The sequence below is a fragment of the Hippocampus bargibanti genome, linkage group LG14 (assembly GCF_051943395.1).
Source record: "Hippocampus bargibanti isolate YZ-2025 linkage group LG14, ASM5194339v1, whole genome shotgun sequence".
Classification (NCBI taxonomy): domain Eukaryota; kingdom Metazoa; phylum Chordata; class Actinopteri; order Syngnathiformes; family Syngnathidae; genus Hippocampus; species Hippocampus bargibanti.
In genome coordinates this window covers 13645433-13672776 of record NC_142747.1, presented here as the reverse complement: position 1 = coordinate 13672776, position 27344 = coordinate 13645433, and the positions used below count along the sequence as shown (strand labels likewise).

The following is a 27344-nucleotide window of genomic DNA, read 5'->3' as shown; positions in this document are numbered from 1 at the left end:
AGAAAAATAACGCTTGTATTTATAGCCCGAAAAAAAAAAACGACCGTGTATAGTAAGCCGTTTTTAACCCGGAAAAAACGGCCATACATCGTAAGCCATTTTTACCTTGAAAATAACGACCAATTATAGTAAGGCATTTTTAGTCCGAAAAAATGACCATGTATAGTAAGGCATTTTTACCTTGAAAATAACGACCAATTATAGTAAGGCATTTGTAGCCCCCCACCAAAAAATGACCATGTATAGTAAGGCGTTTTTAACCCGAAAACAACAACCGCGTATAAGAAGACTCTTTTTTTTTGCAGGATGTAGCTCATTGGTAGAGCACATTCTTTGCATCTATGTGGTCCTTGGTTCAATCCCCATTATTTCAAGATGCAATTTTTTTGCAGATTTCCACATTGTGTGACGATTAAAGGCTTTTTAAATTCTTATTAAAAAACGATAACGAATAGTATGAATAGTATGAAATGAATAGTAAGGCGTTTTTACCTTGAAAATAACAACCATAAGGCCTTTTTAGCGTCAAAAAACGACTATGTATAAGGCATTTTTAGCCTGGAAAAAAAACCCGACCATGTATAATAAGGCGTTTTTCGACTGAAAATAATGACCATTTATAGTAAGGCATTCTTAGCCCCCTCAAAAATAACCATGTCTCGTGAGACATTTTTAGCCGGAAAAACACAATTATGTATGGTAAGGCATTTTTAGACTGAAAAAAACGTCCATGTATAGTAAGCCGTTTTTAGAAAAAAAAAAAAAAAAAAAACATGGAAGGCGATTTTATCTTGAAAATAACGATCAAGTATAGTAAGGCGTTTTTAGCCTAAAAAAATGACCATGTGTAGTAAGGCGTTTTTATCCTGAAAAAAACGACCATGTTGAGTAAGGCGTTTTTAGACTGAAAAAAAATGACCATGCATCGTCAGCCGATATTACCTTGAGACCATGTATAATAAGGCATTTTTAGCCCTCCCAAAAAGTCCATGTATCGTAAGGCATTTTTACCTTGAGAATAACAACCAATTATAGTAAGGTATAGCTCAAGTGATCAGTGGTAGAATAAAATATGATAACAGTTGTACAGTTGGTGCAGAAAATCATTGAACCATTTTAAAGTGATTAGTCGCTGTATTTGACCACTATGTACAGTAAAGTCTCGTTATATCGATATTCTCGGGAGTCGGAAAAAATATCGATATAACCGGACTATCGATATATCCGAACCTGCGGCATGTAAATTTTCTCCTTGCGTTCATAGAAATAGTATCGTAATAAGCAGTACTATCGTTATAACCGATATCGATATAACGAGACTTTACTGTATATAGTAAGGCGTTTTTTTTTATCCCAACAAAAACACCATGTATAATCAGGCCTTTAGTCTGAAAAAAACATGCATGTTTCGTAAGCCACCATACATACCAGGGGTGTACACATTTTTTGCAGAGGGGGTCGGATTGTCTTGGTGGACGTTCTTTCCATATAACAGCAATTAATTGATATACATTTAGAGAGACATTCTGTGTTACACCTTATGACATAAAATGAAATTAAATATAATATATCAATCTAAATGACAGCTGTCGTAAATCAATTCATTCTGGGAGCACTTCAACTGGTGTACTTTACAAAGTAAACAAACACCATTCCTTTGGCACGTCTGTGTAAGCTCTCAGTCGTACAGGAGTGGTCCATCGATGAGAAGGTTTCTTCAGCCGTCATCTGTACAAAAGTGAAACCTTCTCATCGACATTCCTTTGGCAGTTCAAAATATAATGAATGCTATGATGTGGTGAAATTGCGCCTTTAGTTCAACGTTGATTTATATTATTGAATACTGTACATTTTTCGATATAAAACTCATCTATGCTTTATGGAATATATGTATACACTTTTTTTTTTAATCTGGATTACACTTGCCTTGGACTTCAATGAAAAGGTATAATTGTTGTTCGACTATCTTTAGAAGACCAAGCTGTCCGCATTAGCTCGAACCAGTTGGGTATACTTGACAAATAATTATTTGCCTTTGGTCAAAAGAAATTATAATAATAATATCCAAGCAAATCACCATACAATTAGGAACCACCTGACTGGTTTAATAACACGAGGAAGATCAATTGTGGAGACGGAAACGAAACCGTTGAATTAATAATTATTAGTGTATGAAAATGACTCATATACTTGTGGGTGGGGTGGTGATACAGTTTTAGAGTTTACAGTTTTTTTTTGTTCCTTTGACTTCAAGATGGCGCCGCGAGAGTGGCTGCCTTAACTTTGCTGCTGTGAAACGTAAATTTCTCCACTGTGGGACTAATAAAGGCTAATCCAATCCAATAGCTGCTAGCAAGATTTGAATGTAGCCTAGCTTCACTAAGGTCACAGCTGTCAACAGCACGTGCTATTGCCCAAATCCGTTTTAGTCAGATTACTTTGGGGAAACGGGACCACCGGCAGGGGTAGAAGAAAATACACGCAGCTGCCTGTCACAAGAATGGAGAGGGCGGCTAACAGAGTGAGGCCTCGCCTCAGCGCTAGCTGCCTCAGAGAAAGCCGGTTAGTATTTGCCTGCTGTTGGGTGCTAGCATTGCCCTCGCTTATGTCGGCCTGGTACTCTTCCTGCACAGCTGGGCTTAGTAAAGCCATGTGTGTACTCTTCTGGCCACGCTTCATAGCCTAGAAAAAAAAGGCACACATTAAAACAACATATGAGAATGTAATTGACGTAGGAATTATGTTTGAATCCTGGAGATCTGAAAATATACTCCAGTGAGAGGCATTGATGCGTGGGTTGATGTTTCATGATGAATTGAGCTTGTCATTTAGTTTCGCATTCACCTCCTCTGTCATTCTCTTCCAGTCCAGTTTAAAGATGATAAGAATGTAAATGATGGACTGCAAGATTTGGCAAATCATAATCCCCAGCCAGAAACCTTTAAAAAAAACAGTGGTCCGTATTTTAGTCAACCTCCTCGGTAATTCTGTGGTTAGCAACTTCCCTTCTTTCTACAATGATCCCTCGCTATGTCATAGTTCTCTTATGTCCACCCCAGGACATGCCAGCCGGTATCAATAATAGATTAAAAAAATATATGGCAAGAAGAAACTACAAAAAAGAAAGGCATGTCAGAATGTTACCCACCTAAAATCCTGAGCTTTACCACAAACATGAGCGTCACACCGAGCGTAAGTCCGACCCCATAGTAGCCGATGAAGTTAGCCACAGCCGGAATATTTTGCTTTCCTGTTCCCAGAAAGATGCCTGTGCACACACACTAGCCCAATGGAAATGTAACATTTTTTATGGGCCCTATTGATAAATGAACACATGCATGCAAGACTCACCACAAGGCCATCAAAGAACTGAACGAAAACGTAAGCGTTCATCACATTCGACACCAGATTGACGATCTTTCTGGAATGAGATATATTGTACAGTGTATACAGTATATACAGTAAAGTCTCGTTATATCGATATTCAAGGGAGTCCGAAAAAATATCGATATAACCGGGACTATCGATATATCCGACCCTGTTTGCATGTAATTTTCTCCGTGCGTGCATAGAAATAGTATCGATATAACCGGGACTATCGATATATCCGATATCGATATAACGAGGCTTTACTGTATATATAATTTTTTTGGTGTAACCACATAGAAAGATTCAAAGACAACACTCTTGGATTGACATAGAGTGATACTTCGGTTTACGAACCCTTTGGTTTACGAACTTTTCGGTTTACTAACGTTAAATATATGAAAATTTTACCTTGGCATACGAAGTTTACCTTGGAATCCGAACTTTTTCGTACACGGAGCTGCCTCAATGAATGATGTGTCGTTCGTGAACAAGCCCGTTCTTCTAACAACAAAATGGCTGCCGACTGTTTTTGTCCTCTGCTCCCCGTCCACAGTCTTCGGTTAAAGGACAACCGACGTCTAATTTGTAAAACGGCTTCAAATGACGTCTACTGAGCGTATTTTACAAAGATTCTATATTTTACGTTTTAAGACTCGTGCTGAATATGTTTTTGAGTTGGTGACGAGTCCGTACGTGACGTCACTGAAGGAACGCCCCTGACTGAAAAAAAGGACACATTGTAGCAGTCCTTCCATCACGTCAATGCTTGTTTGGTCTGAAAACCTCATTTTGCGCCAGAAGAGGGCGTCCAAGCTCCATATAATGAATTTATCAGCCTGTGGAAACGCAATACACTGTCATGTCTACAAGAGGTCGCCATTTTCTTCTGACTCTTTTTGGGTGAGAGATTTCCCCCCAATGTTGCCTCAAAATGGCACGGAATAAATTCTTTAATCGATTGCAAACATGTATGCTTTCCACTTTAGAACTATTTGAATCATATTCATAACTGGAATTTTTTTCCTACTGATTTTTCAAATTAGTAGAAAACAAATCAGAAGTGCGCAGGCAAAGTTTTGGATGCTGCTCAATGTATTTGAGTAGTGTGCACTCACCGATCACTGGTGAAGATGAAGCCAATCACTGATTTAGTGCAGCCAAGCAAGGCACCTTCAACAACCGTAATTGCACCTATCGACAACACAAACACACACGCTGATCGACGAAAGAGTCTAGGGAGAAACAAAAATTCCCTATCCGTTGCAACAAAAAGTGGTATTCTTTTAAGAATCAACTTGTCTTTTCTTTTGAAATGTAGATTTTTTAAGAGTATTTTTTATCAAGGAAAAAGCTTACGCACTACCGTATTCTCAAAAATAAAACCTCTGCCTTACAAAAATTAATTTATTTTACGATATAAGAACTTGTAAACTCATGAGAATTAAAAAGGACAATGAACATAGTTTTTCATAATATGTAATTGTAAAAAGTACATTATTCTTATTTGTTTATTATTATATTTTTTTAGTTTTCATTCACTGCCAGATGTGCAAAATTGTACCCACTCCTGTGCCAGGGTTTTTGTCATTTTCACTCAAATTCCAGGACCCACAGAATATTGAGTTTTAGGACTATTTTATCAGAAAAAAAGAGATAATTCCGAGGTTATATGGGTCTGGGGTAACATGAGGTCGAAGTGAAGGCGGCTGTACAAAAGGCAAATGCTGCCCCTCGTGGAAGGGAACAAACATTGCCAGAGATCTAACCAGCGCTTTATCTTCACGCCCCACAAGAAAAATTAAAATCTGAACAAATTTGGGAATGGCGCTCAAGATCATATTTTTAATTCCTGAATAAATTCAGGGATGGCAGTGAATGAATAAAGAAAAAGCTGTGTTTGGGAGAAAAGGGGTTCTAGTTATACGTATTGGAAAAGGGGGTTGTTTGTTCAGGGAGAAAAAAAGTTTTTTTTTTGTGCTGAAACATTTTGGAAGAACAGTTTTCCTGGGGAACAAAATACCTCCTTCTGTGTAAAAGGCATTCTTTTGTTTATTTTAGGAAGAACCTGTATTTTTCGTTGAAATAAATGATATTGTTAGTGATAAGAAAGTTGTAATTTTATAAAAAATACATGTTTTGCAAGGAAAATGTTTCGCAAGAGGAAAACAATAAGTCAAACTGTAGAAATATGAAAAGCTCAAAATTACAGGCAAGGCTCAGGGCCACCTTGCAGGAGAGAAGGGCCCTGCCTGTGTCTCCGGCACCGAGGGCGTTACCCACGCGAGCGCAAGCCGCTGCCTGTATGCCAAAAGGCAACTGAGAAAAAAAAAGCAAAGTAGTTCTGGACTTAAGTAGACAAAAAATATCCTGTTTTACCACAAAACAATGTACGGCGGTGTATTACCATGTAGGCGACTGTAGAAATCATCATCACTGCATGCTGGGTGGCCAGCTCGTCTTCACCCAACACCCCTAAATGGTAAAAAACAAAATTATAATAAAACTGCACAGGTACTGAAGGTAGGCAGGTTGTTCATTTGGCGACCCCTTGGAGGGACAAGCCGAAAGGAAAAGAAGTAGAGTTACTTAAAAATAGGTACGTTAGTTGTGAAGGTAGCAAAGGTTGATATGTAGATCGCAGTGGTGAGCCATGCATTTCTCACCTAGGCCTTCAGTAGTGCTACGTCTGAATCAATCCAATCCTTAACTATTTTATGACTATACAACCTTCACTGAAGCTGCGACTGCGATTCAAATAAAAAGTGTGGTGTGATTTACGACGAGGCCATTAGAGGGTACCGTTAGCCAGGAAATAAGGCCTTGGTCACACCAACAAATCTGATTGGTTAAAGCAACGGTTTTATCGACACTTGTTTTATGATACAGGGCCCACGGAACTGATTGAGAAATTGTCCAGGTAGATTACTGACCCTGGTAACAAATAATGGTTGAAATGTGATTGATTACATGCTAAAATAGGAAAACACATCTGGAAGCAGCACAACATTGAAAAGCAATGAAAGGAAGCTGAAAGACAATTGGAAAATATTTAATAAGAATTTATGGACAAAATATAATTAACTCATTCACTGCCATTCCCAAATACATTCGGTAATTTAAAATATGAATTAGAATGCCATTCCCAAATTTGTTCGGGTTCTGTAGTTAGGGCCAGTCGCTATACGAACACATATTTAACATTTTGTTTTTACTATTGATTCCTGCTTCATTCATAAATTACCTAACACTGTTTTTTTTCATGCTTCGGTGCTGATAAAGCGCTGGCCATGGCCTCCGGCAATGTTTTTTCCTTTCCACAAGGGAGCAGCATTTCCCTTTTTTCCATGTTAGCGCTTTGTTCCAGCTTCAGCTATTGTTAAAGCCCTATATAAACTAAAATGTATGTATTGCATTGTATTTTGGACAACCGCCCCCATTTCAAGCTCATATAACTCCAGACCCATATAATTTAGGAATTGACTCTTTTTTTTGGAATGTGGAGAGTGCAAGGTTTCTCACGCTGTATTGAATGTTTATGTAGTCCGAAAACTCAATACAGCATTCTGTAGGTCCTGGAATTCAACTGACGATGACAAAAACCCTGGCACTGGAATGGACACATTTTGTACGTCTGGCAGTGAATGAGTTAACATCAGTTTGTGATTGCGATATTTTTTGGGCCAGCAGAGAAGGCCTTGCAGGCCTTGACGGTCCACCACCAACCATAGATAATGAGCTTGTAGCTTGTTATCTACGCTTGGTAGTTGGGTACGTCGGGAAATACAGTGTGTAGATAGGAAACTCAGTGGACAGGTTGCTAATTGAGGTAGGTGTGTAATTACCCGCAAAGAATCCCCCTAACTCAAAAAGCCACCACTCGAAACATTTCATAAGCATGCTTGGAACAGCCAGCCTCATGTAGCAGCCCCACTCCTGCAGGGATTCAATTGACCAACCTGTAGGAGAAACCTGGAGCTTACATAAGTAGACATCCAGCAAATGGAGGGAAGGCAAAAAACAAAATAAACGCGTCTCGGCGGGCTGACCGGGGTCATGAAAGTCTCACCTCCCCACGTTGAGATGTGCAGCTTCTTCCAGCGAATGTAAGCAAACAACAAAGCACAGATGCTCATCTGAGAGAGTGTGTTGGCAGCTGCCGATCCACTAGGGGGCGTCCAAGCCCAGACAGACAAAAAAAGACGCGCACACGTACATTATAGTGTGCGCGATATTATGTGACATCACATCAACAAAAAAGGACTCACTTCACTCCGAGATTGAGCCAGTGTAAGAACACATAGTTCATTATCAGGTTGGCAACATTTGCCATGGCTGCAGTGTACATCTGTGGAAGTATTATACCCTGAAAAACACACAAAACACACACACCCACACACACACACACACACACACACACACACACACACACACACACACACACACACACACACACACACACACACACACACACGCACGCACACACGCGCGCGCGCACACACACGCGCAGACACACACACACACGCGCGCACACACACACACGCGCACACAAACACACACACACACACACACACACACACACACACACACACACACACAAAAATACAAAATACATATGAAACACAAAACACACACACACACGCACACGCGCGCACGCACGCACACACACACACACACACACGCACACACACACACACACACACACACACACACACACACACACACACACACGGTACTTATTTTTAAAGACTTTAGATGTGATAAGATTTGACCCTACCTGAGAAAAGAAGTAATTATTTTGGATGCTTAAAAAAAAAAAAAACATAAAAACACTTAATGAGGAAATAAAGTACATTTTCTGAAAAATGTTTTTTTCTTAAAAATAATTAACTCATAATGTTTTCTTGATTAATTCTACTTTTGTTCTTGAATATATTTGACTGCTTCCCCTCAGAAGAATTTGCTGTAATCTCTGGCCTCCCAGTTCCCAGGGGAAAATTGAGTCAGTGGCTGCTGACAGTAGTTGCGAGACCTGTTGTGGCTCAATATTACTTCACATATAAGGCGCAGTGTCATTTTTTTAAAGAAAATCAAGGCTTTTGCGTGCGCCTTGTACACCGGAAAATACGGTAGTTGTAAAAAGCAGTCTCAAAAATGAATCAATTCTAGGCTATGGCAAAGCCCTCAATAAATGTACAAGGTATCGCCCATGAGGTCACCTGGTTCTGCAAGTAAGATGTTTGAAGATTGTGTAGAAACATTGCCTAAAAGACCACAGTACAACATGACGCCATTATAAAAACAACATGCACATTTTTCACAGTTAATGTGCAACTCACTGGCACGGCCGGCAAGTAGGCTACGATGTACAGATTGGCAATTCTGAAATGAAAACGATGAGTAACGATTTCAAATAAACACATGTATGATACAAGAAATGACTGTAGTCGATGTGTGGCGAGTGGGTTGCGATTCTGTTGGTTTGTTACCGGGTGACCTCGGGGCCTTGGCCCATGAGTAGTAGGAGACTCTGGGCGTTGAGGAGCAAAGCCCAACACGGCAGACAGAATAACAGTAGGATGAGGACGCCTCGCTGCAGAATCACGCCGACGCGGAGCAGATTCTTACCACCAAAAGTCTGCTTTGGACAATGTTTTATTTGGATGATATGGAAAAACAATCTTGAAAACTGGACAGTATTTTATAGGATATGATAACGCATGAGGGCTTTTCAAACCTGAGAAACTAATGTATCGCAAGCGAGAGCCAGACCGTACCCCGTTGCCGCTGTGGTGATGTTGATAGTCTGAAATAAAGCGCAAACATGTCCAAGCGAGTGCTAGATTCCCCAGGGTGCGATATAATACTTGTACATTTATGTACTGTTTTTGTGTAATTACTTTACAAATGACTACAAGCATTCCCGAGGGGAGTGTCAACAAATTCCATTCCATAATGAGAAGAGCACTTACAGCAGACGCTAATCCATATCCAGCCATCACCTCGTTGCCCAAACGTCCGCAGAACATGGTGACCACGAAGGGAAGCAGATAAATGAGCACCCGAGACAGCAACTAAAGACAATCAATGTGAACAGAACACAAAATATCAGGCAAAAAAAAAGATCATGTGTTCAATGAATGTACTGTGTTCGATAAGGAATTATGCACTGTAGATTAACTCATTCACTGGGATTCAGGAATTTATTTGAGAATTGAAATGTGACGTAGAGCGCCATTCCCGAATTAGTTCGGGTTTTCTGTTTTCATGCTTGGGTGCCAATAAAGCGCTCGCCATGGCCTCTGGCAATGTTTTTCTTTTCCACAAGGGGGCAGCATTTTACTTTTTTCCATGTTAGCGCATTGTTGCAGCTTCAGCTGTTAAAGTGCTATATAAACCAATATGTATTGTATTTTGGACAGCTGCCCTCATTTCAAGCTCATATAACACCTGACCCATATAATTTAGAAATTAACTCTTTTTTGGATGAATGTGGAGAGTCCAAGGTTTCGAACACTGTATTGAATGTTTATTTACAGGCACTCCCCTACTTACGAATATTTGAGTTCCGAACAATGGTACATATGAACATTTTTGTAGTAACATATGTAGTACTTTTCAGTTGTACATGTACCTTTATAGAGCATATATTTTATTAAATGTTTATTTTTCAGTGCAAACCAATACAGGTTACTTATACAAGTCTTAATCATACTTATATAAACATTAAATATACATGGACTTATATAAGGACAACCAACACCATTTTTTTGTTTCCTAACTGACATCAGAAAAACGTTTTATAGCATTTAAAATACTAAAAACACGCAGGCTGATATTTTTAGTCAAATGCAAAACACCAATAAAAATGACTTAATGTGTCCCATAACTGCCACAAAATGAGCTCGGCACTGGGCAGATTCAGAAAGTCCCGCCCCCTTGTTTGTGACGTCACTACTGCGTTGCTCCAGAATCAAAACAATGGCTTCAGAAAGTTCAAATTCAGAGAAGATGCTTTCTTGTCCTGTTATGAATATGATTCAAATACTTCTGAAGAGGAAAGCATAAACGTTTGCAATCGATTAAAGAAGTCCTTCCGTATAAATTCGAGCTGTCTTGACTCCAATGTAGCACCCGGAAAATGCACAAGAGGGCGCACAAGCTCCGTTGGAAATTGACTGATTTGTCCGTTGGGAATTTTTGTAAACTTACAACACTACCGCAATTGGCTGTGACACACAATGATTCACCATGGTGTTATTTATGTAGTTTAGCTTCTAATTTCGCGATCAACACGGTGTTTTCAGATGAAAAAAGTACCCAAAGTGCATTGTGTGTCGCTTTCTTGGTCACGGGCGTTCCCTCCGTGACGTCACTTAGGGCATCGTCATCAACTCAAAAACAAGACTTCCTGTATATTCAGTGCGAGTCTGAAAAGGTAAAATATAGCTGCGTGCGGTGGACTCTTTGTAAAATATGCTCAGTAGAAGTCATTTCTGTGTGTGATTTTACAAATTATGGACACAACTTGTCCGCAGGTGTCAGTTGTCCTTTCAACATACATTCTATTCAAAATATAGCAATGAAGCAAATTCACCTTATGAACGTTACATTGGAGTATTCTGTGGGTCTTGAAATTCAAGTGACAATGACAAAAATCCTGGCACTGGAGTGGACACATTTTTGCACATCATCTCGCAGTGAATGAGTTAATAATACATTTTATTTATAAACGGCTTTCAAAACTCTCAAGGACAGTCACAAACAACAATTTTCTTTTTTTTTTATATTCATTTTGTGACATTTTTTAGAGTAGTTTTCTCTGGTGTTATGGGCCACAATTAAGTGTGGACGTAGCAAAGTGCCCAAATATATAATAAGTGTTTGAAATAACGTCTGCCCGGATGCCTGCGGCGTACAACCTTTACGTCGGGAGTACAACTTTCAAAACGTCTCGCCCCGGATGGCCGACAACTTCAAGAAAAAAAAAAAAAAATTTCAAATCAAACGTTTGTTTTATTCAATAAAGCAAAAGCGACAATCAAGTTGTTACAAACCACGTGGACTCCTCTTTCTAAGCGCCTTTCAAAACTCTCAAGTACACTTTACAGACACTGTATCGTGACTGTAACAATGTTTTTTTTGGGGCGATTAGTCGTCTTATTGTGTTTCAAGTTGTGAAAAATGGGGCAGGCAACTTTATGGCCAGGCAGGCAACTTTATGGCCGGGCAGGCAACTTTTCAGAGTTGTCTGCCCTGGTGTCCGCTAATTTTTTGTCATTAGTTTCAGACACCGATATAATAAATAATAAATTGCAAACATCAAGCGCAATCACAGCTGTTTTCCTACAAAGAACTCAGCACAATCAAAAAAAAAAACAGGCTCGCCACCTTACCAGAGGCCCAGCCATCCTCAAGATTTGGGACACTTCTTGTCTGTGACTCGGAGGTATCTTGAGACAACTCCACGAGCAGAAAAACCTCTTGACATTCGATCCCGCCGCCATATCTTCGACTACACCACAACACACACTCCAGCGAAAGTACACTTGTCTTTATACTTTTCCCGTCTCTTGTTGTCACTTCAAAAGGTCCTTCCAGGACGTCGGAGAGGATGGAGCGCTTGCTGGCTTCCTCTGGAGCCGAGCCAAGTGCAGCTGAAACAACTGAGATTGTTGGGAAAAAAAGGGTGCATGCAGCAATCAAAACAACAGTTCACAATAGTTTAGCTTCAGCACTTTGTACGAGTCTATTTTAGCATTTATCATCGTATAAATTTATGAAAAACTGTTCAATAAGGAAGCTATTTATTAACTCATTCACTGCCAGATGTGCAAAATTGTGCCCACTCCAGTGCCAGGGTTTTTGTAATTGTCACTTTAATTCCACGACCCACGGAATACTGAGTTTTAAGACGACATAAACATTCAATACAGCATCAGAAACCTTAGTCTCTTTTCTTTCATCAGAAAAAAATAGTTAATTTCTAAATGATCTGGGTCTGGAGTTATAGGAGTTTGAAATGAGGGTGGCTCTCCATAATACAATGCAATCCATACATATTGGTTTATATCACACTTTAACAACCGCTGAAGCTGGAACAAAGCACTAACATGGAAAAAGGGAAAATGATGCTCCCTTGTGGAAAAGAAAAAAACTGCCTGAGGCCAAGGCTAGTGCTTTATCGGCACCCAAGCATAAAAAACAAAACCCGAACAAATTCAGGAATGGCGCTCAACGTCATATTTTCAACTAATTCAGTTAATGGCAGTGAATGAGTTAAGCACTTTGGATGAGTTAAGCACTTTATATGAGTCTTCTTTCACATTTATTATTATAGAAATTTATGAAAAACTGTTCAGTGAGGAAGCTATTCATTAAAAAATATTTTATATAGTAGTGATTTTTGGGTGAGCTATCTTCTTGCATTTATTCTTCTATAAATCTAATGGATTGCTTTTTAGGTGCACCTCAAGGCTCAATCCTAAATCCCATTTCGACTAATTCTCACCGCACGAGTTTCAATTCTACCATGTGATTAAATAACTTTTATTAACTATTATTCAAACTTTATTTGAATGTAGTACAGTAAAGTCTCGTTATATCGATATCGGATATATCGATAGTCCTGGTTATATCGATACTATTTCTATGCACGCACGGAGAAAATTACATGCAAACAGGGTCGGATATATCGATAGTCCCGGTTATATCGATATTTTTTCGGACTCCCTTGAATATCGATATAATGAGACTTTATTGTATATATCATGACCCCCCGCCCCACACACACACACAATTATTTAGCTTGTTTATGGCAAATGATGAGTATAGTTTTTGCTTTTTTGAACGTTGCTGTGCCAATGACCATTTTGTGATTGGGAGCATTTTACTGAGCGAGTTGCTTGTTCTGTAGCCACAAAGGGACATAAGTCTTCTTGTGCCGGTCCCAAGCCCGGATAAATACACAGGGTTGTGTCAGGAAGGGCAACCGATGTAAAAGCTTGGCCAAAACAAACATGCGGATCAAACCTCAAAAGATGGAGACCATTGATTTGCTGTGGCGACTCCTTGAAGGGAAAAACCGAAAGGAAAAGAAGAAGATGGAGAGTGAGGTTCGACATGAACCAGTTGGAGATATTTCTCAATTGCATGAAAAAAGGTATTTTATGCTTTCATAATGGAGAAAATACATTCATAATCATTACCGTATTTTCTGGTGTATAAGGCGCACCGCTAATGAATAGTGTATTTTCAAACTTTTACTATATAGTGTATTAGGCGCACTGGACAATACGGTGCACCTTCAATGAATTAAAATGTTTTATAAATACAGTAAAGTCTCGTTATATCGATATTCAAGGGAGTCCGAAAAAATATCGATATAACCGGGACTATCGATATATCCGACCCTGTTTGCATGTAATTTTCTCCGTGCGTGCATAGAAATAGTATCGATATAACCGGGACTATCGATATATCCGATATCGATATAACGAGACTTTACTGTATAATATACAAATATATATATTTTTTCCAAATACAGTATAAGGCACACCACATTATAAGGCGCTACAGTAGAGGCTCATTTTATGCACTACCTCTTGTACGGGGGGAAATGGAGTTCTGGCTGCTGACAGTAGTTATGGCTCAATATTACTTTACATATAAAGTGCATGGGCGTATAAGGCGCAGGGTCATCTTTTGAAGAAAATCAAGGCTTTTCTGTGCGCCTTACACACAGGACAATACGGTACTTCTTTTTATTTAATACAAGAATACTGGCAAAAAAAAAGGAAACTAAAATCAAACAAGTAAAATTGCACTTAAATTTAGCCTGTAGCTACACAAAACGCCATGCTGATGCTAAAAACTCCATTTTCAAAGCCTTATCTTGACAAGAAAGATGGTGGCTCACTGAAAATGCATCCCATCTTCACCAGTCCCGCATGGGAAAAGTTTTCAGAAGACTGAGAGTGTCATTGCTGCTCGTGAGGTTGCCGTGGATCAGAAGCGTGCCCTCGGGAGGTGGAACCAGTATGTGCACACAAGTACCCACGACCAGGAGGCCCAGTGCCGTAACCATGGTGATGCCTCGGCGGAGAATAAGCTGGGAAACAGAGAGACGCCTGGCTTGCTCCTTCCCATCGGGCGGACTCTCCTGGCTAACGTTGGGACGTTGGGTGCTGCCGTGCTCTCTTGACTTGAGTTTTTTTAAATCAGATACAAGCACAAAATACTCCATTAGGTCAAAATACGTCAAAATACAATACAATACAATACAATACAATACAATACAATACAATACAATACAATGTAATACAATACAATACAATACAATACAATACAATAAATATTGATTTATATAGCATCCTCTAATATCTCTCACTTGGTCAGTTTTTAAGTTCATTGGTTTGGTCAGTCACTTGTCATTCAGTTACTGTATTTTCTGGAGTATAAGGTGCACCCAAAAACCTTCATTTTCTTCAAAAGATGACCCTGCGCCTTATACGCAGGTGTCCTTTATATGAAGTAATATTGAGCCACAACAGGTCTCGCAACTACTGTGAAGACTCCATTTCCCCCTGTAGAAGAAGTAGTGCGTTACCCCAGCCTCTACTGTAGTGCCTTATAATGTAGTGTGCCTTATAATTGGAAAACTTGTATAGACGGTGATACCTTGGCTTACGAACTTAATTGGTTCCAAGACAGAGTGTGTAAGGCGAAAAGTGTGTATCCCAAAAATTATTTTCCCATAGGAAACCATTAAAATGAAAATAATCCGTTCCCAGGTCTCCATAAAACATAATTTTCTACTTTCTAATTTTCTATGCCTTAAAACTACACAAAATATAAATATATAAAAAAATGTGGTATGGTATTATAATTAAAGAAATAAACTGTATCATAAAGTCGTTTGATGGCTTGATCGAATGGAGTGGCCGGTTTCATCAGCATTAAACACTTGATGAGGAACGTAACCTTCTTCTTTCACCATCTTGAGGAATGAGTCCTTGTAGGTGTTTTCTCTGTGATAATTGTATTTAGTTCCTCATCAATTGTGTTCTGTTTAGCTGGGTTGATAGCTTTTTGCAACAAGTGTACAGATGGCTTGTGCGGGTTGTTTGCGAAGCCTCATTGATGGTATATTTTAACCTTGCAGTCTACACTCTGTCTTTGAACTATCAAAGTTGAAACTCTCTCACTGTCGTCTGCCTGTCTCTTTAATGTTTAAACCACCCCCCCTCATTGCAGTGTTCTTGACCAATCCATGGCCTTAACCGAAGACTGGGGGCGGGGAATAGAGGGCAAAAACAGTCGGCTGCCATTTTGTTGTTTGAAGAACGGGCTCGTTCGCGAACGACACATCACTTATTGAGGCAGCTCCGTGTACAAAAAAAGTTCGTATTCCAAGGTAAAGTTTGTATGCCAAGGTAAAATTTTCATAAATGTAACGTTTGTAAACCGAAACGTTCGTAAGCCAAGGGGTTTGTAAACAGAGGTATCACTGTATTTATATATTATATTCGTAAAACGTTTTCCATTCATTGAAGGTGATTCCGGTGGGCCATATATATGGAAAAAGTTTGAAAATACACCATACATTGGGGTTGCGCCTCATACTAAAGTGAGCCTTATACACCGGAAAATACGGTACCTATTCAGTTCCTCGTGCACTAAATCAATCAGTCAGTCCATTTTATGAAACCACAACCGGGGGCCGCACAACAAACATCTTGGCTTGGTTTCTCACTTCTTATTCTGTTATTTAGAATGATAATGACCAAACTAACTGCCAAAATTGTATTGGTATACAAATCCTGATTCATACCCCAAATACAGTACAGTTGTTGTTAGTAATGGCCTTATATTTAAATGTCGTTGTCCCAAACATTGCTTGTCAATCAGAAAATAAGCGAGACAAAAAAGCGTTTCACTTACACTGTGCTGCAATTGTATCTGCTCCCCGCTTTGGTTATTCGTTGCAACACTCGTATCCAGTAGTGGTACACTTGTCTTTGATTGGGCTCGTTTCAACGCCTGCAAACCAACAAACACTTAACATATACTTATTAGAAACATTATTTTTCAAATCTCATTGACAGCCCACACTTGCACCTCTTCCGTGATACTCTTCCAGTTGAGTTTGAATATGACCACTAAGTAAAAGGCGGATTGAAGAATCACAGAAACCAGGAGCCCCAACCAGAAACCTGCGGAATCAAAATAACCAAAACACTGAAAGATGAACACCCGATATGTTGTTTGTGTTCAAAAAAGTAATCGGGTAAACACCTAAAATGTTGAATCTGTAGACAAACATCAGCACAATGCCGATGGAGAGTCCGATGCAATAGTGGCCGATGAAGTTAGACATTGCAGCTATCTTTTGCTTACCGGTTCCCATAAAGATGCCTGCAGACACACCCTGAAATCAAACAAGCAGCAAACCATTTATATCTATGGCTATGGTACACGTTTTAAAACATATTTCTGTATGGATTGACGTGTTTGCTACCCACCATGATTCCGTCAAATAACTGTAGGAAGCAGTAAATGCTCATCAAGCGAGACAGAAGATTGATGATCTTCCTGAAAGGTGGTCGCGCAGGGCGAATTTGACATCAATACATTTTTTATTACTCTGTAGATTTTAGAACAATCCACACACAGAAGGAACACAAATCAACCCACATGAAAATAGTCGATGATGATGACTTGTTTGCTGGTTCCCGTTCATTGATGGTGATCGTGGGTGTGAATGGTTGTCTCTATATTTGCGATATGACTGACTGGTGACCAGTTCAGATGGTATTGTGGCTCTTAAAAATAAACTAATTCACTGCCAGACGTGCAAAAATGTGTCCACTCCAGTGCCAGGGTTATTGTCATTTTCACTCAAATTCCAGGACCCACAGAATATTGAGTTTTAGGACTACATCGACATTCAATGCAGCATAAGAAACTCTCTTCTTTCATCGGCAAAAATGAGTTAATTCCTAAATTATATGGGTCATGAGTTATATCAGTTCAAAATGAGGGTGGCTGTCCAGAATACAATGCAATAATAATAATAATAATAATAATAATAATAATAATAATAATAATACATTTAATTTATAAGCGCCTTTCAAAACTCAAAAGGTCACTTTACAGTCACAGGATAAGTTTTTCTGTGCGTGAGCAGTGGCAGCCACATGCGCCAGCGTTCACTCAACCCGGAATCACTCAAATAGATAGAAAGTTAGCTAGCCAGCTAGTAGATGACTAATAGTTAGCTAGATAGCTAATAGATAGCAAATATATAGCTAGCTAGCTAGCTAATAGATTGCAACATGAGCCAGTGTTCACTCAACCCGGAAGTGACTCAAATAGATAGAAAGTTAGCTAGCTAGCTAATAGATAACTAATAGCTAGCCAGACAGCTAATAGATAGCAAATAGATAGCTATCTAGCAAGATAGCTATTAGATAGGAACACGAGCCAGCATTCACTCAACCCGGAAGTAACTCAAAACTAACTAGCTATAATAGATGTCTTTTGAGATAGCAGTCAATACATATATATTGGTTTACATAGCGCTTTAACAGCTAAAGCTAGAACAAAGCGCGAACGTGGAAAAAGGGAAAAGAAATGGAAAAGAAAAAACATTGCCCATGGCCAGCGCTTTCTTGGGACCCAAGAATGAAAAAGCAAAACCCGAACAAATTCAGGAATGGCGCTCTACGTCATATTTTCAATTCCCAAATACATTTGTCAGAGGGAGTGAATGAGTGAAAAAAACATTTTGAATACATTATATTTTATGTAGTAGTGAATTTAGGGCGACTTATCTTCTTGCATTTATTATTCGATAAATCTGATCATTTGCTTTTTAGGTGCACCCCAAGGCTCAATCCTAAATCAAATTTCAACTAATTCTCACTGAACGAGTTTCAATTCTCCAAAACCCAAACAAATTCAGGAATAGCGCTCTACATCATATTTTCAATTCCCGAATAAATTCGTGAATGGCAGTGAATGAGTTAAAATCAAGCAAGGTGTAATATTATCGCCAAGATACTTACGGATCGGAGGTGAAGAGGTGGCCCACGACAGATTTAGTGGCTCCCAGCACGGTGGCTTGAACAATGGCAAATGTGACTACAAACAAATAATAACGTCACGCGATGCCAGACCACGCGCAGTAACAACAAACAAGCAACAAACCGCCTGACCTGAAAGAAACAGCGCCACCTTGCAAGTGAGGATCGCTTCTGCCGTGTCACCGCAGCCGAGCGCATTGCCCACCCGAGCGCAGGCCGCAGCTTGGATGCCAAGGGTCACCTGCAATTTTGGATGAAATGTCTTGTCAGTGGTCTTGACTGTATGATAAGACAAAACCTGCACAAGGTTTCCTCACCCTACCATGTAGTTTAAGTTTGCCACTGTGATCAAGGCATGATGGACCGCAAGCTCAATGTTACCCAGCATACCTGCCATGCAGGATAAAAAAAAAAGCAATATTTAACTCATTCACTGACATTCACGAATTTATTCGGGAATTGACAATATGAGGTAGAGCGCCATTTCCGAATTTGTTCGGGTGTTGTTTTTTCAGGCTTGGGTGCCGATAAAGCGCTGGTCATGCCCTCTGGAAGTTTTAAAATAACTGGATGGACAGTTGTCACAAAATAAGTTTAAGAGCATAAAATTGAATTAACTAAGTCACCGCCAAACATACAAAAATGTATCCACTCCAGTGCCAGGGTTTTTGTCATTGTCACCCGAACTCCAGGACCCACAGAATATTGAGTTTTAGGACTACATCACCATTCAATGCAGTGTAAGAAACTTTAGACTCCGTTCTTTCATCAGAAAAAAAAGAGTTAATTCCTAAACTATATGGGTATGGAGTTATATGAGCTTGAAATGAGGGCGGCTGTCTAAAATGCAATGCAATACAGACATGGGTTTATATAGCGTTTTATCAACAGCTGAAGGTGGAACAAAGTGCTCACATGGAAAAAAGGGAAATGATGCACCTTTATAGAAGGGAATAAACATTGCCAGAGGCCATGGCCAGCGCTTTATCGGCACCGAAGCATGAAAAAACAAAACCCGTACTAATTCGGGAATGTCGCTCTTTGTCATATTTTCAATTCTCGAATATATTCGTGAATGGCAGTGAATGAGTTAATTTGACATCATACAATGAAAAAAAAAAAATCACGGAAAAGCATCGAAAACATTTTAATTTATAATCTAAAAAATAATCCAAATGCTCTATGATGAGTGTTTTACCTGCAAAGAATCCCCCAAATTCATAAATCCACCATTCAAAACACGTCATAAGTGTGCTGGGGATGGCCAGTTCCATGAAGGAGCCCCATTCCTGCAGCGACTCCAGAGAAAAGCCTGCAGGGGGGGCGAGACACCCACTTCTCAAGCCTTATGCCACTCGTGACATTAGGCACGGGCGCTGCAACATCTGGAGATTGCTGTGATATGTTGCACGTTTTGTAGCGTTGTCAATGGCAACTACAGTAAAGTCTCGTTATATCGATATTCTCGGGAGTCGGAAAAATATCGATATAACCGGACTATCGATATATCCGATCCTGCGGCATGGAAACTTTCTCCTTGCGTTCATATAAATAGTATCGTAATAAGCAGTACTATCGATATAACCGATATCGATATAACGAGACTTTACTGTACATGCATTTTCTAAAGTAAAACTTAAATGGGCATTATAATTGTAAAAGAAGATTTCTTGACTTTTGTATACAGTTATAGACGATTAGGTCACCTCCCCATGTCGTTTTATGCAGTTTCTTCCACCAGATGTAAGCAAACAGGAAGGTGCAGGCGTATATTTCGGACAGGGTGCTAGCTGCTGCAGAGCCACTGAAAGAAAATATCAGAAATATATTCCACCACAACATATACAGTTTACACATGTGTGTGTGTGTGTGTGTGCATTTGACTTACTAAACACCAAAATCAAGCACGCTAATAAAGATGTAATTCGTTAGTAAGTTTGCCACATTCGCCAAGGCGGTGGTGTACATCTGTGGCAGAATTATGCCCTGAAATGATGAAAGCAGAGTTCAATAACAATGGGTGGTTTACGTCTGTGTAAGCTCTCAGTCGTACAGGAGTGGTCCATCGATGAGAAGGTTTCTTCAGCCGTCATCTGTACAAAAGTGAAGGTTTCGGACGTTTCGCCTCCTATCCAAGAGGCTTCGTCAGCGAACTAAAGTCTGACTGGTCGTATCGGCCCCATTTATATATCCCTAATGTCCAGACATGGTGGCGCCGGACACAGCTATGATAGGTCCCTACTCTCAGGTTGGGGGGGGGGGGCAAGGGACCCCTCCCTGTGGCCCCACTGATTGTTCCTACATTCCTGACTAACGACTGGCCTATTACCCCCACTCCCCCCGGTATCACCTCATCAGCATAACGACCCTCATCAGCATTGCGAAAGTTGCCTAACCTGTTTTGCCTAAGCAGGCTATTGTATGAACGATCCAAATTGAACCTCACCCCACCAGACCGGTTTAATGAAGGATTTTGTTGTTTTATAAGAATCGCCTCTTTTACCCCCCTTTCAAACCATCTATGTTCTTTCGCTAAGATTTTAACCTCATTGTCGTCAAATGAGTGGTTGCTAGCTTTTAGGTGCAAATGTACTGCCGATTGAGGCCCACTAGTAGTATCCCTGCGATGTTGATAAAGTCTTTTTTTGAGAATTTGTTGAGTCTCCCCAATGTACTGCTCTTTACAATTTTCATTCTTACAATGTATGGAATAAACTACATTACTTTGTTTTTCATTTGGTAGCCTATCTTTTGGATGCACTAATTTTTGCCTTAACGTGTTTATCGGTTTGAAATAAGTAGGAATTTTATGTTGCCAAAGGACTCTTTGTAATTTTTCAGAAACTCCTGCAATGTACGGTACTGCTACTCCTCTCCTTTTTGAATCTTGAGAATTATTGGTTTCGTTCGCTATTCTTTCTTTCTGACATTTGTTGAATGACCACTGAGGGTACCCACAGTTAGTGAGTGCTCTCCTGATATGTTTTGACTGCTGATGAGGGTCATTATGCTGATGAGGTGATACCGGGGGGAGTGGGGGTAATAGGCCAGTCGTTAGTCAGGAATGTAGGAACAATCAGTGGGGCCACAGGGAGGGGTCCCTTGCCCCCCCCAACCTGAGAGTAGGGACCTATCATAGCTGTGTCCGGCGCCACCATGTCTGGACATTAGGGATATATAAATGGGGCCGATACGACCAGTCAGACTTTAGTTCGCTGACGAAGCCTCTTGGATAGGAGGCGAAACGTCCGAAACCTTCACTTTTGTACAGATGACGGCTGAAGAAACCTTCTCATCAATGGGTGGTTTATCAAACATTAGTGCCCCAAGCTACCAGGACCCCAAGTTTTTAGCAACATTGTTTGGCCGACAACCACAATCTTTTGCTTTGTATAAGGTTGTTTATCTTGCTAACAATTACACACACAAAACAAACATTGTAGTAGTAGTTAATGAAAACGATCATTGTTGCGGTGTGTTAAATCTTTAACTCATTCATTGCCATTCCCGAATTGAACATAATATGTACAGCGACATTCCCAAATTTGTTTGGGTTTAGGTTATTTTTGCTGCGGTGCCGATAAATCACTGGCCAGACCTCTGCCAATGTTTTTAATAATAATAATAATAATAATAATAATAATAATAATAATAATACATGTTATTTCAAGCGCCTTTCAAAACACCCAAGGACACTTTACAATAAAAACAATAAAACAAAGCACATAACAATAAAACCATAAGTAAAATGATACATAATAAAATAGCAGATAGAACTATACATTGAAAGCAATTTTAAACAAGTGGGTTTTGAGGTGAGCCTTGAAAATAGGGAGGGAGTCAATATTGCGGATGTTGGGTGGAAGAGAATTCCAGAGTTTGGGAGCAGAGCGGCTGAAAGCTCTGCATCCCATCGTGGTGAGACGGGCAGAGGGCACATAGAGGTGAAGGGAGGACGAGGATCTGAGGGACCGAGAGGGAACAGAGATTTGAAGCAGGTCAGAAAGATAGGGAGGGGCAAGGTTATGGATGGCTTTGAATGTAAACAGAAGTATTTTGAATTTGATTCGATGTTTAACAGGTAGCCAGTGGAGTTGCTGGAGGACAGGGGTGATGTGGTGAAAGGAGGGGGTTCTAGTGATGATCCGTGCTGAAGAATTTTGGACGAGTTGGAGTTTATGGAGAAATTTCTGGTTGATACCGAAGAGAAGTGCGTTGCAATAATCGATGCGGGAGGTGACGAGACTGTGGATAAGGATGGCAGCGGTGTGAGGGGTGAGCGAGGGACGGAGACGGTTAATATTACGGAGGTGGAAATAAGCAGACCGAGTTATGTTATTTATATGGGACTGAAAAGATAGTGAGCTATCGAGGATGACACCCAGGCTCTTGACCTGAGGGGAGGGGGACACGGTTGAACTGTCAATGGTGAGAGAGAAACTGTTAGTTTTGTGGAGGGTGGATTTGGTACCGACAAGGAGAAGTTTGGTTTTGTCACTGTTAAGCTTGAGAAAGTTATGGGAAAGCCAGGATTTAATTTCTGAGAGGCAAAGTGAGAGGGATGAAGGTGGAAGAGAGGCGTCGGGTTTGCTGGAGAGGTAGAGTTGGGTGTCATCTGCGAAGCAGTGAAAGTGAATGCCAAACTTACGGAAAATATTGCCAAGAGGAAGCAGGTAGATAATAAAGAGAAGTGGCCCCAGGACAGACCCTTGAGGCACACCAGAGGACACAGGAGAGGACCGTGAGGTGAACGAGTTGATTTGGATGAATTGTGAGCGATCAGAGAGATAGGAACGAAACCAGCGGAGTGGGGTATGTGTGATGCCTAGGGTGGAAAGTCTGTCGAGCAGGATAGGGTGGGAAATGGTGTCAAAGGCTGAGGTCAGGTCGAAAAGGATGAGGATGGAGAGTGAACCGGCATCGGCTGCCATAAAAAGATCATTCGTGATTTTTATGAGAGCCGATTCAGTACTGTGGCGGGGGCGGAAACCAGACTGGAATTGTTCGTACAGGTTATTGTGAGTGAGGTGTGAGTGAAGCTGGGACACAACTGTCTTTTCAAGAATTTTGGCGATGAATGGGAGGTGGGAAATTGGACGTAAGTTTCCCTTCCACAAGGGGGCAGCATTTCCCCTTTTCCAAGCATGTTAGCACTTTGTTCCAGCTTCAGTTGAAGCGCTATATAAACCAATATGTATGTATTGCATTGTATTTTGGACATCCACCCTCATTTCAAGCTCATATAACTCCAGACTCATATAATTTAGGAATTAACTGTTTTTGTTTTTGTTTTTTTCTGATGAAAGAAGAGAGTCTAAAAGTTTCTTACGCTGCATTGAATGTTGATGTAGTCATAAAACTCAATATTCTGAGGGTCCTGGAATTTGAATGAAAATGACAAAAACCCTGGCACTGGAGTGAACACATTTTTGCACGTCTGGCAGGGATTGAGTTAAGCAACTGATGTTGGATCACAAATGGCGATGCAACACCGATAAACAGCAAATCTAATAATACAAGCCAAAATATGTCATTTTTCTTCTGAAAAGAACAATTCTGATGGGTATTGTGACATACTCAGGAGTTCAATGTATGCATTATACCGCTTCCAGGTGGCCAATGTGAGCACAACAGAAGGAATAGCAAAATGTCTGTTCAATTGAAATAAAAAAACGGTTGCAAAACCATGATGGTTACATGATTTGCATTCTGTTTCATTCAAGTGTTTTATTTAGTCCCTCGTGGATGGATATGGTGCAATTTTGTTTGAGCCAACATGAACCTTTGCTTAGCAACTAAACGTCCATGCAAATATGTAAGCCAACCAAGGAAATCTTTGACCCTGTAAAGTTAAGTTCTTGCAGTTTTGTGTTCCATGGCATGATGGAAAAATATCACACAGTAGATGTATTTTGTTTTGGAAGCAAATGAACGTGGAATTGCCCTTTTAACTAATTCACTGCCAGACGATGTGCAAAAATGTGTCCACTCCAGTGCCAGAGTTTTTGTCCTTGTGACTCGAATTTCAGGAACCACAGAATATTGAGTTTTAGGACTACACCTTAAACCTTAGATTCTAACGTTTAAGGTGCAGTCCTAGGCTTATAGACTCTCTTCTTTCATCAGAAATAAAGAGTAAATTCCCAAATTGTATGGGTCTGGAGTTATATGAGCTTGAAATGAGGATGGCTGTCCAAAATACAATTTTTTTTGGAGGAGGGGGTTAGGTTTTGCACCTGTGTGAACAACCCTCCAAAGTGCGATGAGTGATGAAGCATTGTAAAGCCCTTAAAATGCTATTTGACTTGGTGAAGTAACAATGATGACGGAAGTCATATTATGAAGGGAGTATGTGTGTTTGAGTACCTGATTCTGAAGGTAGGACACTTGCAGGTGATATAGAAACATTGCCTAAAAGTGCAGATTGACGGAGAGATATTTATTAGTCACATCAGAAGACATTCATAGATCCAGAGGGTTAAATTTGCATCAGAAAAAAAAATCTGCTTTTGCTCCTTGAAGCCTTCAGGGGCAATTTGCCTTAATATCACAGCCATTGCATCACAATAGGCCCAAATGTCAAAAAGGAAAACTTACTGGAATTGCTGGGAGGTGTGCCGTGATATACAATTGTGCGATTCTGAAATCACAAAGGTCAGCGTGAGGACCCACACGTTTGGGACGATTATGTCGCTGATGTCGTCAACACGAGTTACCGGGTGACCTCGGGGTCCTGGCCCATGAGCAGCAGGAGACTCTGGGCATTCAGGAGCAGACCACAGCAAGGCAGACAGAACAACAGCAGGATGATGATCCCTCGCTGCAGCATCACACCCACTCTCAGCAGGTTCCTACCGCCAAAGGTCTGTCGCATGTTGGTAGTATATAACGTTTAAAGGTTAAATGTGCTGGACTTCAACGTAAAAGTGAGTTTTCCCAGACCTGAGCAACCAAAGTGTCAAGCGCGAACCCCAAACCCAGACCTGTTGCTGCGGTGGTCACATTGACAGTCTAGAAAAGAAAGAAACAAACAACATTGTATATTTTGTTGTATTTGCTGTATTTTGTTTTTCTACTCATTTATTTCATTTCCTCAAACTGTGTCTTTGTTTTGTCATATTGTCTCTATACTGTCATATTGTTATTACGTTTTTTTTGTTCTTTTGACTTCAAGACGGCACCGCGAGAGTGGCTGCCTTTCCAGCAGCTCATGTATTTTTTTTCTACTTTCATTCCTTTCATCACTTTGCTGCTGTGAAATGGAAATTTCTCCACTGTGAGACGAATAAAGGCATATCCAATCCAATCCAATGTGCCAGCTGAAGATGGAACAAAGCGCTCACATGGAAAAAAGGGAAATGCTGCCCCCTTGTGGAAGAAAAAAAAAATCAGAGGTCTTGCCAGCGATTTATCGGCACCCAAGCAAGGAAAAAACAAAACCCGAACACATTCGGGAAAGGCGCTCTACGTCATATTTTCAATTCCACTATAAATTCATAAATGGTGGTGAATTAGTTAAAAAAGAATGAAAAGCATCAAAATCCGAAACTGTGGAAAACAAACTGGCGAGAAAAGAGCAAACAATATTGCACAGCCACTGAGGACAACTACGTACTTACAGCAGACGCTAATCCGTAGCCGGCCATCACCTCATTGGCCAGGCGCCCACAGAACATGGTCACCACAAACGGAAGCAGATAACTGAGGATTCGAGCTAGCAACTAGGAAGACATGCCGATGAGTGATTCCCAAATCATGACAAAATAAAAGCAAACGTCCTTACCAGTGGCCCCATCATCATCAAGAGGTGGTACACCTCTTCCCTGAGGGCCAGCGGAAGCTTGCGACGTATCCAGCCAAAGCAGAACATTTTGTCGCTGATGGCCTTCTCCATGTTTGTGAAGAAAGCGTGTGTGTGTGTATTTCTCTTTCAAATGTTTGTCAATCTGTCACAGAGATTGTGTTATGTAAACCTGAAAGGTTACTAATTAATCAGCTAAAGGCCAGGCAGTTAGCCGCTATGCTAACCCAACAAGCGGTCAGTCAATCTTCATCATGACCAACTTGAGTGGTCATTGTTTTCTGCTGTCGCTGCCGCTGGCTATCCAGTTAGAAGCTGCTTTTCGAATGAAAGGAATTGTAAAGTTAGTTACAACCGTCAGCATGAATAAAAGGATATTGCTTGAAGGGGAAGTAGTGTCAAGCATTTTGTGTCCAATACGTTTTATGTGCCTACCATGTCAAATGAGTATTGAGTTTGTGAAACATGGCTGAAGTTGAAAAATCCACCCGTTGTTTTTATTCCTGTCAGGGGGAGGCCATTTGGCCTTTGACTGCCACTTGCCGTCGACTCGAAATGATATCACAAGGGCCAAAGGGCTAAACTGTCGTGATCACATGATCAAATTCAGAAATTGTGATTGGTCGTGCACACTATTGTGGAAATACATCAACTGAAGTGTTAATCAACTGATTAGCTAATGACTGTAATTTAGTATGACCATGTCAAACTTAAATTCATCATGTGAAACTTATGTTCATCTTACAGGCTTTTGAGTTGTTTTGGTTTGAGATAAACTTAACTCAACTGAATTGTATTTATGAAGCACTTTAAAACAACCACCAATGTAAAATGCTATCAATGGACCAAAGATTATATTTATAACCACAAACAATAAAACAATAAATTAATGAGACAGAAGAAAAAACGTAAAACATGAAAAAGAGTAATACATGTACAAAGTTCAAATGGTCTCAGCAATTAAATGCTAATGTCAACAGCATCTATGGATATTTGTTCAGTCGACGAGCAGCACTGTTCATCAAATTTATCAACATGCTAAAATGAACTCATTCAATGTTAGACACTGTAAAGTGTCCTTAGGAGTTTTA

At 40.2% G+C, this 27344-nt stretch overlaps 2 protein-coding genes across 5 annotated transcripts; both read right to left on the bottom strand.

Annotated features, from left to right (window-relative positions):
- Window positions 1-1906: 1906 nt before the first annotated feature.
- Window positions 1907-12020, bottom strand: LOC148888415 (multidrug and toxin extrusion protein 1-like). Of its 4 annotated transcripts, XM_089013010.1 has the most exons (16): window positions 11763-12020; window positions 9339-9440; window positions 9104-9172; window positions 8856-9004; window positions 8706-8748; window positions 8586-8630; window positions 7635-7732; window positions 7436-7533; window positions 7212-7325; window positions 5774-5841; window positions 5577-5685; window positions 4485-4560; window positions 3352-3421; window positions 3149-3281; window positions 2845-2939; window positions 1908-2682 (listed from the first exon to the last, which is right to left on the bottom strand). In XM_089013010.1, the coding sequence occupies exons 1-16, from the start codon at window positions 11871-11873 to the stop codon at window positions 2395-2397; spliced, it is 1668 nt and encodes a 555-aa protein (XP_088869136.1). In that variant the 5' UTR covers window positions 11874-12020; the 3' UTR covers window positions 1908-2394. The 4 variants fall into 4 exon arrangements, with proteins under 4 accessions (XP_088869138.1, XP_088869137.1, XP_088869136.1 ...); XM_089013012.1 differs by lacking the exon at window positions 7212-7325 and having other exon boundaries at window positions 1907-2682; XM_089013011.1 differs by lacking the exon at window positions 8586-8630 and having other exon boundaries at window positions 1907-2682.
- Window positions 12021-12216: 196 nt separating this feature from the next.
- LOC148888414 (multidrug and toxin extrusion protein 1-like) lies at window positions 12217-26784 on the bottom strand. Its single transcript, XM_089013008.1, has 17 exons — window positions 26236-26784; window positions 26072-26173; window positions 25395-25463; window positions 25169-25317; window positions 25050-25092; window positions 24819-24863; window positions 20341-20438; window positions 20159-20256; window positions 19651-19764; window positions 18775-18842; window positions 18585-18693; window positions 18435-18510; window positions 16890-16959; window positions 16663-16795; window positions 16486-16580; window positions 16309-16407; window positions 12217-14569 (listed from the first exon to the last, which is right to left on the bottom strand). Exons 1-17 carry the CDS (start codon window positions 26344-26346, stop codon window positions 14303-14305), a joined length of 1746 nt encoding a protein of 581 aa, XP_088869134.1. The 5' UTR covers window positions 26347-26784; the 3' UTR covers window positions 12217-14302.
- Window positions 26785-27344: the final 560 nt, after the last annotated feature.

Bases quoted from the DNA above. Each gene is read 5' to 3' on its own strand.
- LOC148888415 (XM_089013010.1), bottom strand. From the start codon at position 11,873: ATGGCGGCGGGATCGAATGTCAAGAGGTTTTTCTGCTCGTGGAGTTGT. The intron at 8,631-8,705 runs GTGAGTTGCACA...GTGGTCTTTTAG, and splicing joins CCTACTTGCCGGCCGTGCCA to GCAATGTTTCTACACAATCT. The intron at 7,534-7,634 runs GTGAGTCCTTTT...GACGCCCCCTAG, and splicing joins TGGCTCAATCTCGGAGTGAA to TGGATCGGCAGCTGCCAACA.
- LOC148888414 (XM_089013008.1), bottom strand. From the start codon at position 26,346: ATGGAGAAGGCCATCAGCGACAAAATGTTCTGCTTTGGCTGGATACGT. The intron at 18,843-19,650 runs GTAAAACACTCA...CCTGCATGGCAG, and splicing joins ATTTGGGGGATTCTTTGCAG to GTATGCTGGGTAACATTGAG. The intron at 14,570-16,308 runs GTAAGTGAAACG...AAAAAACTCAAG, and splicing joins AGATACAATTGCAGCACAGT to TCAAGAGAGCACGGCAGCAC.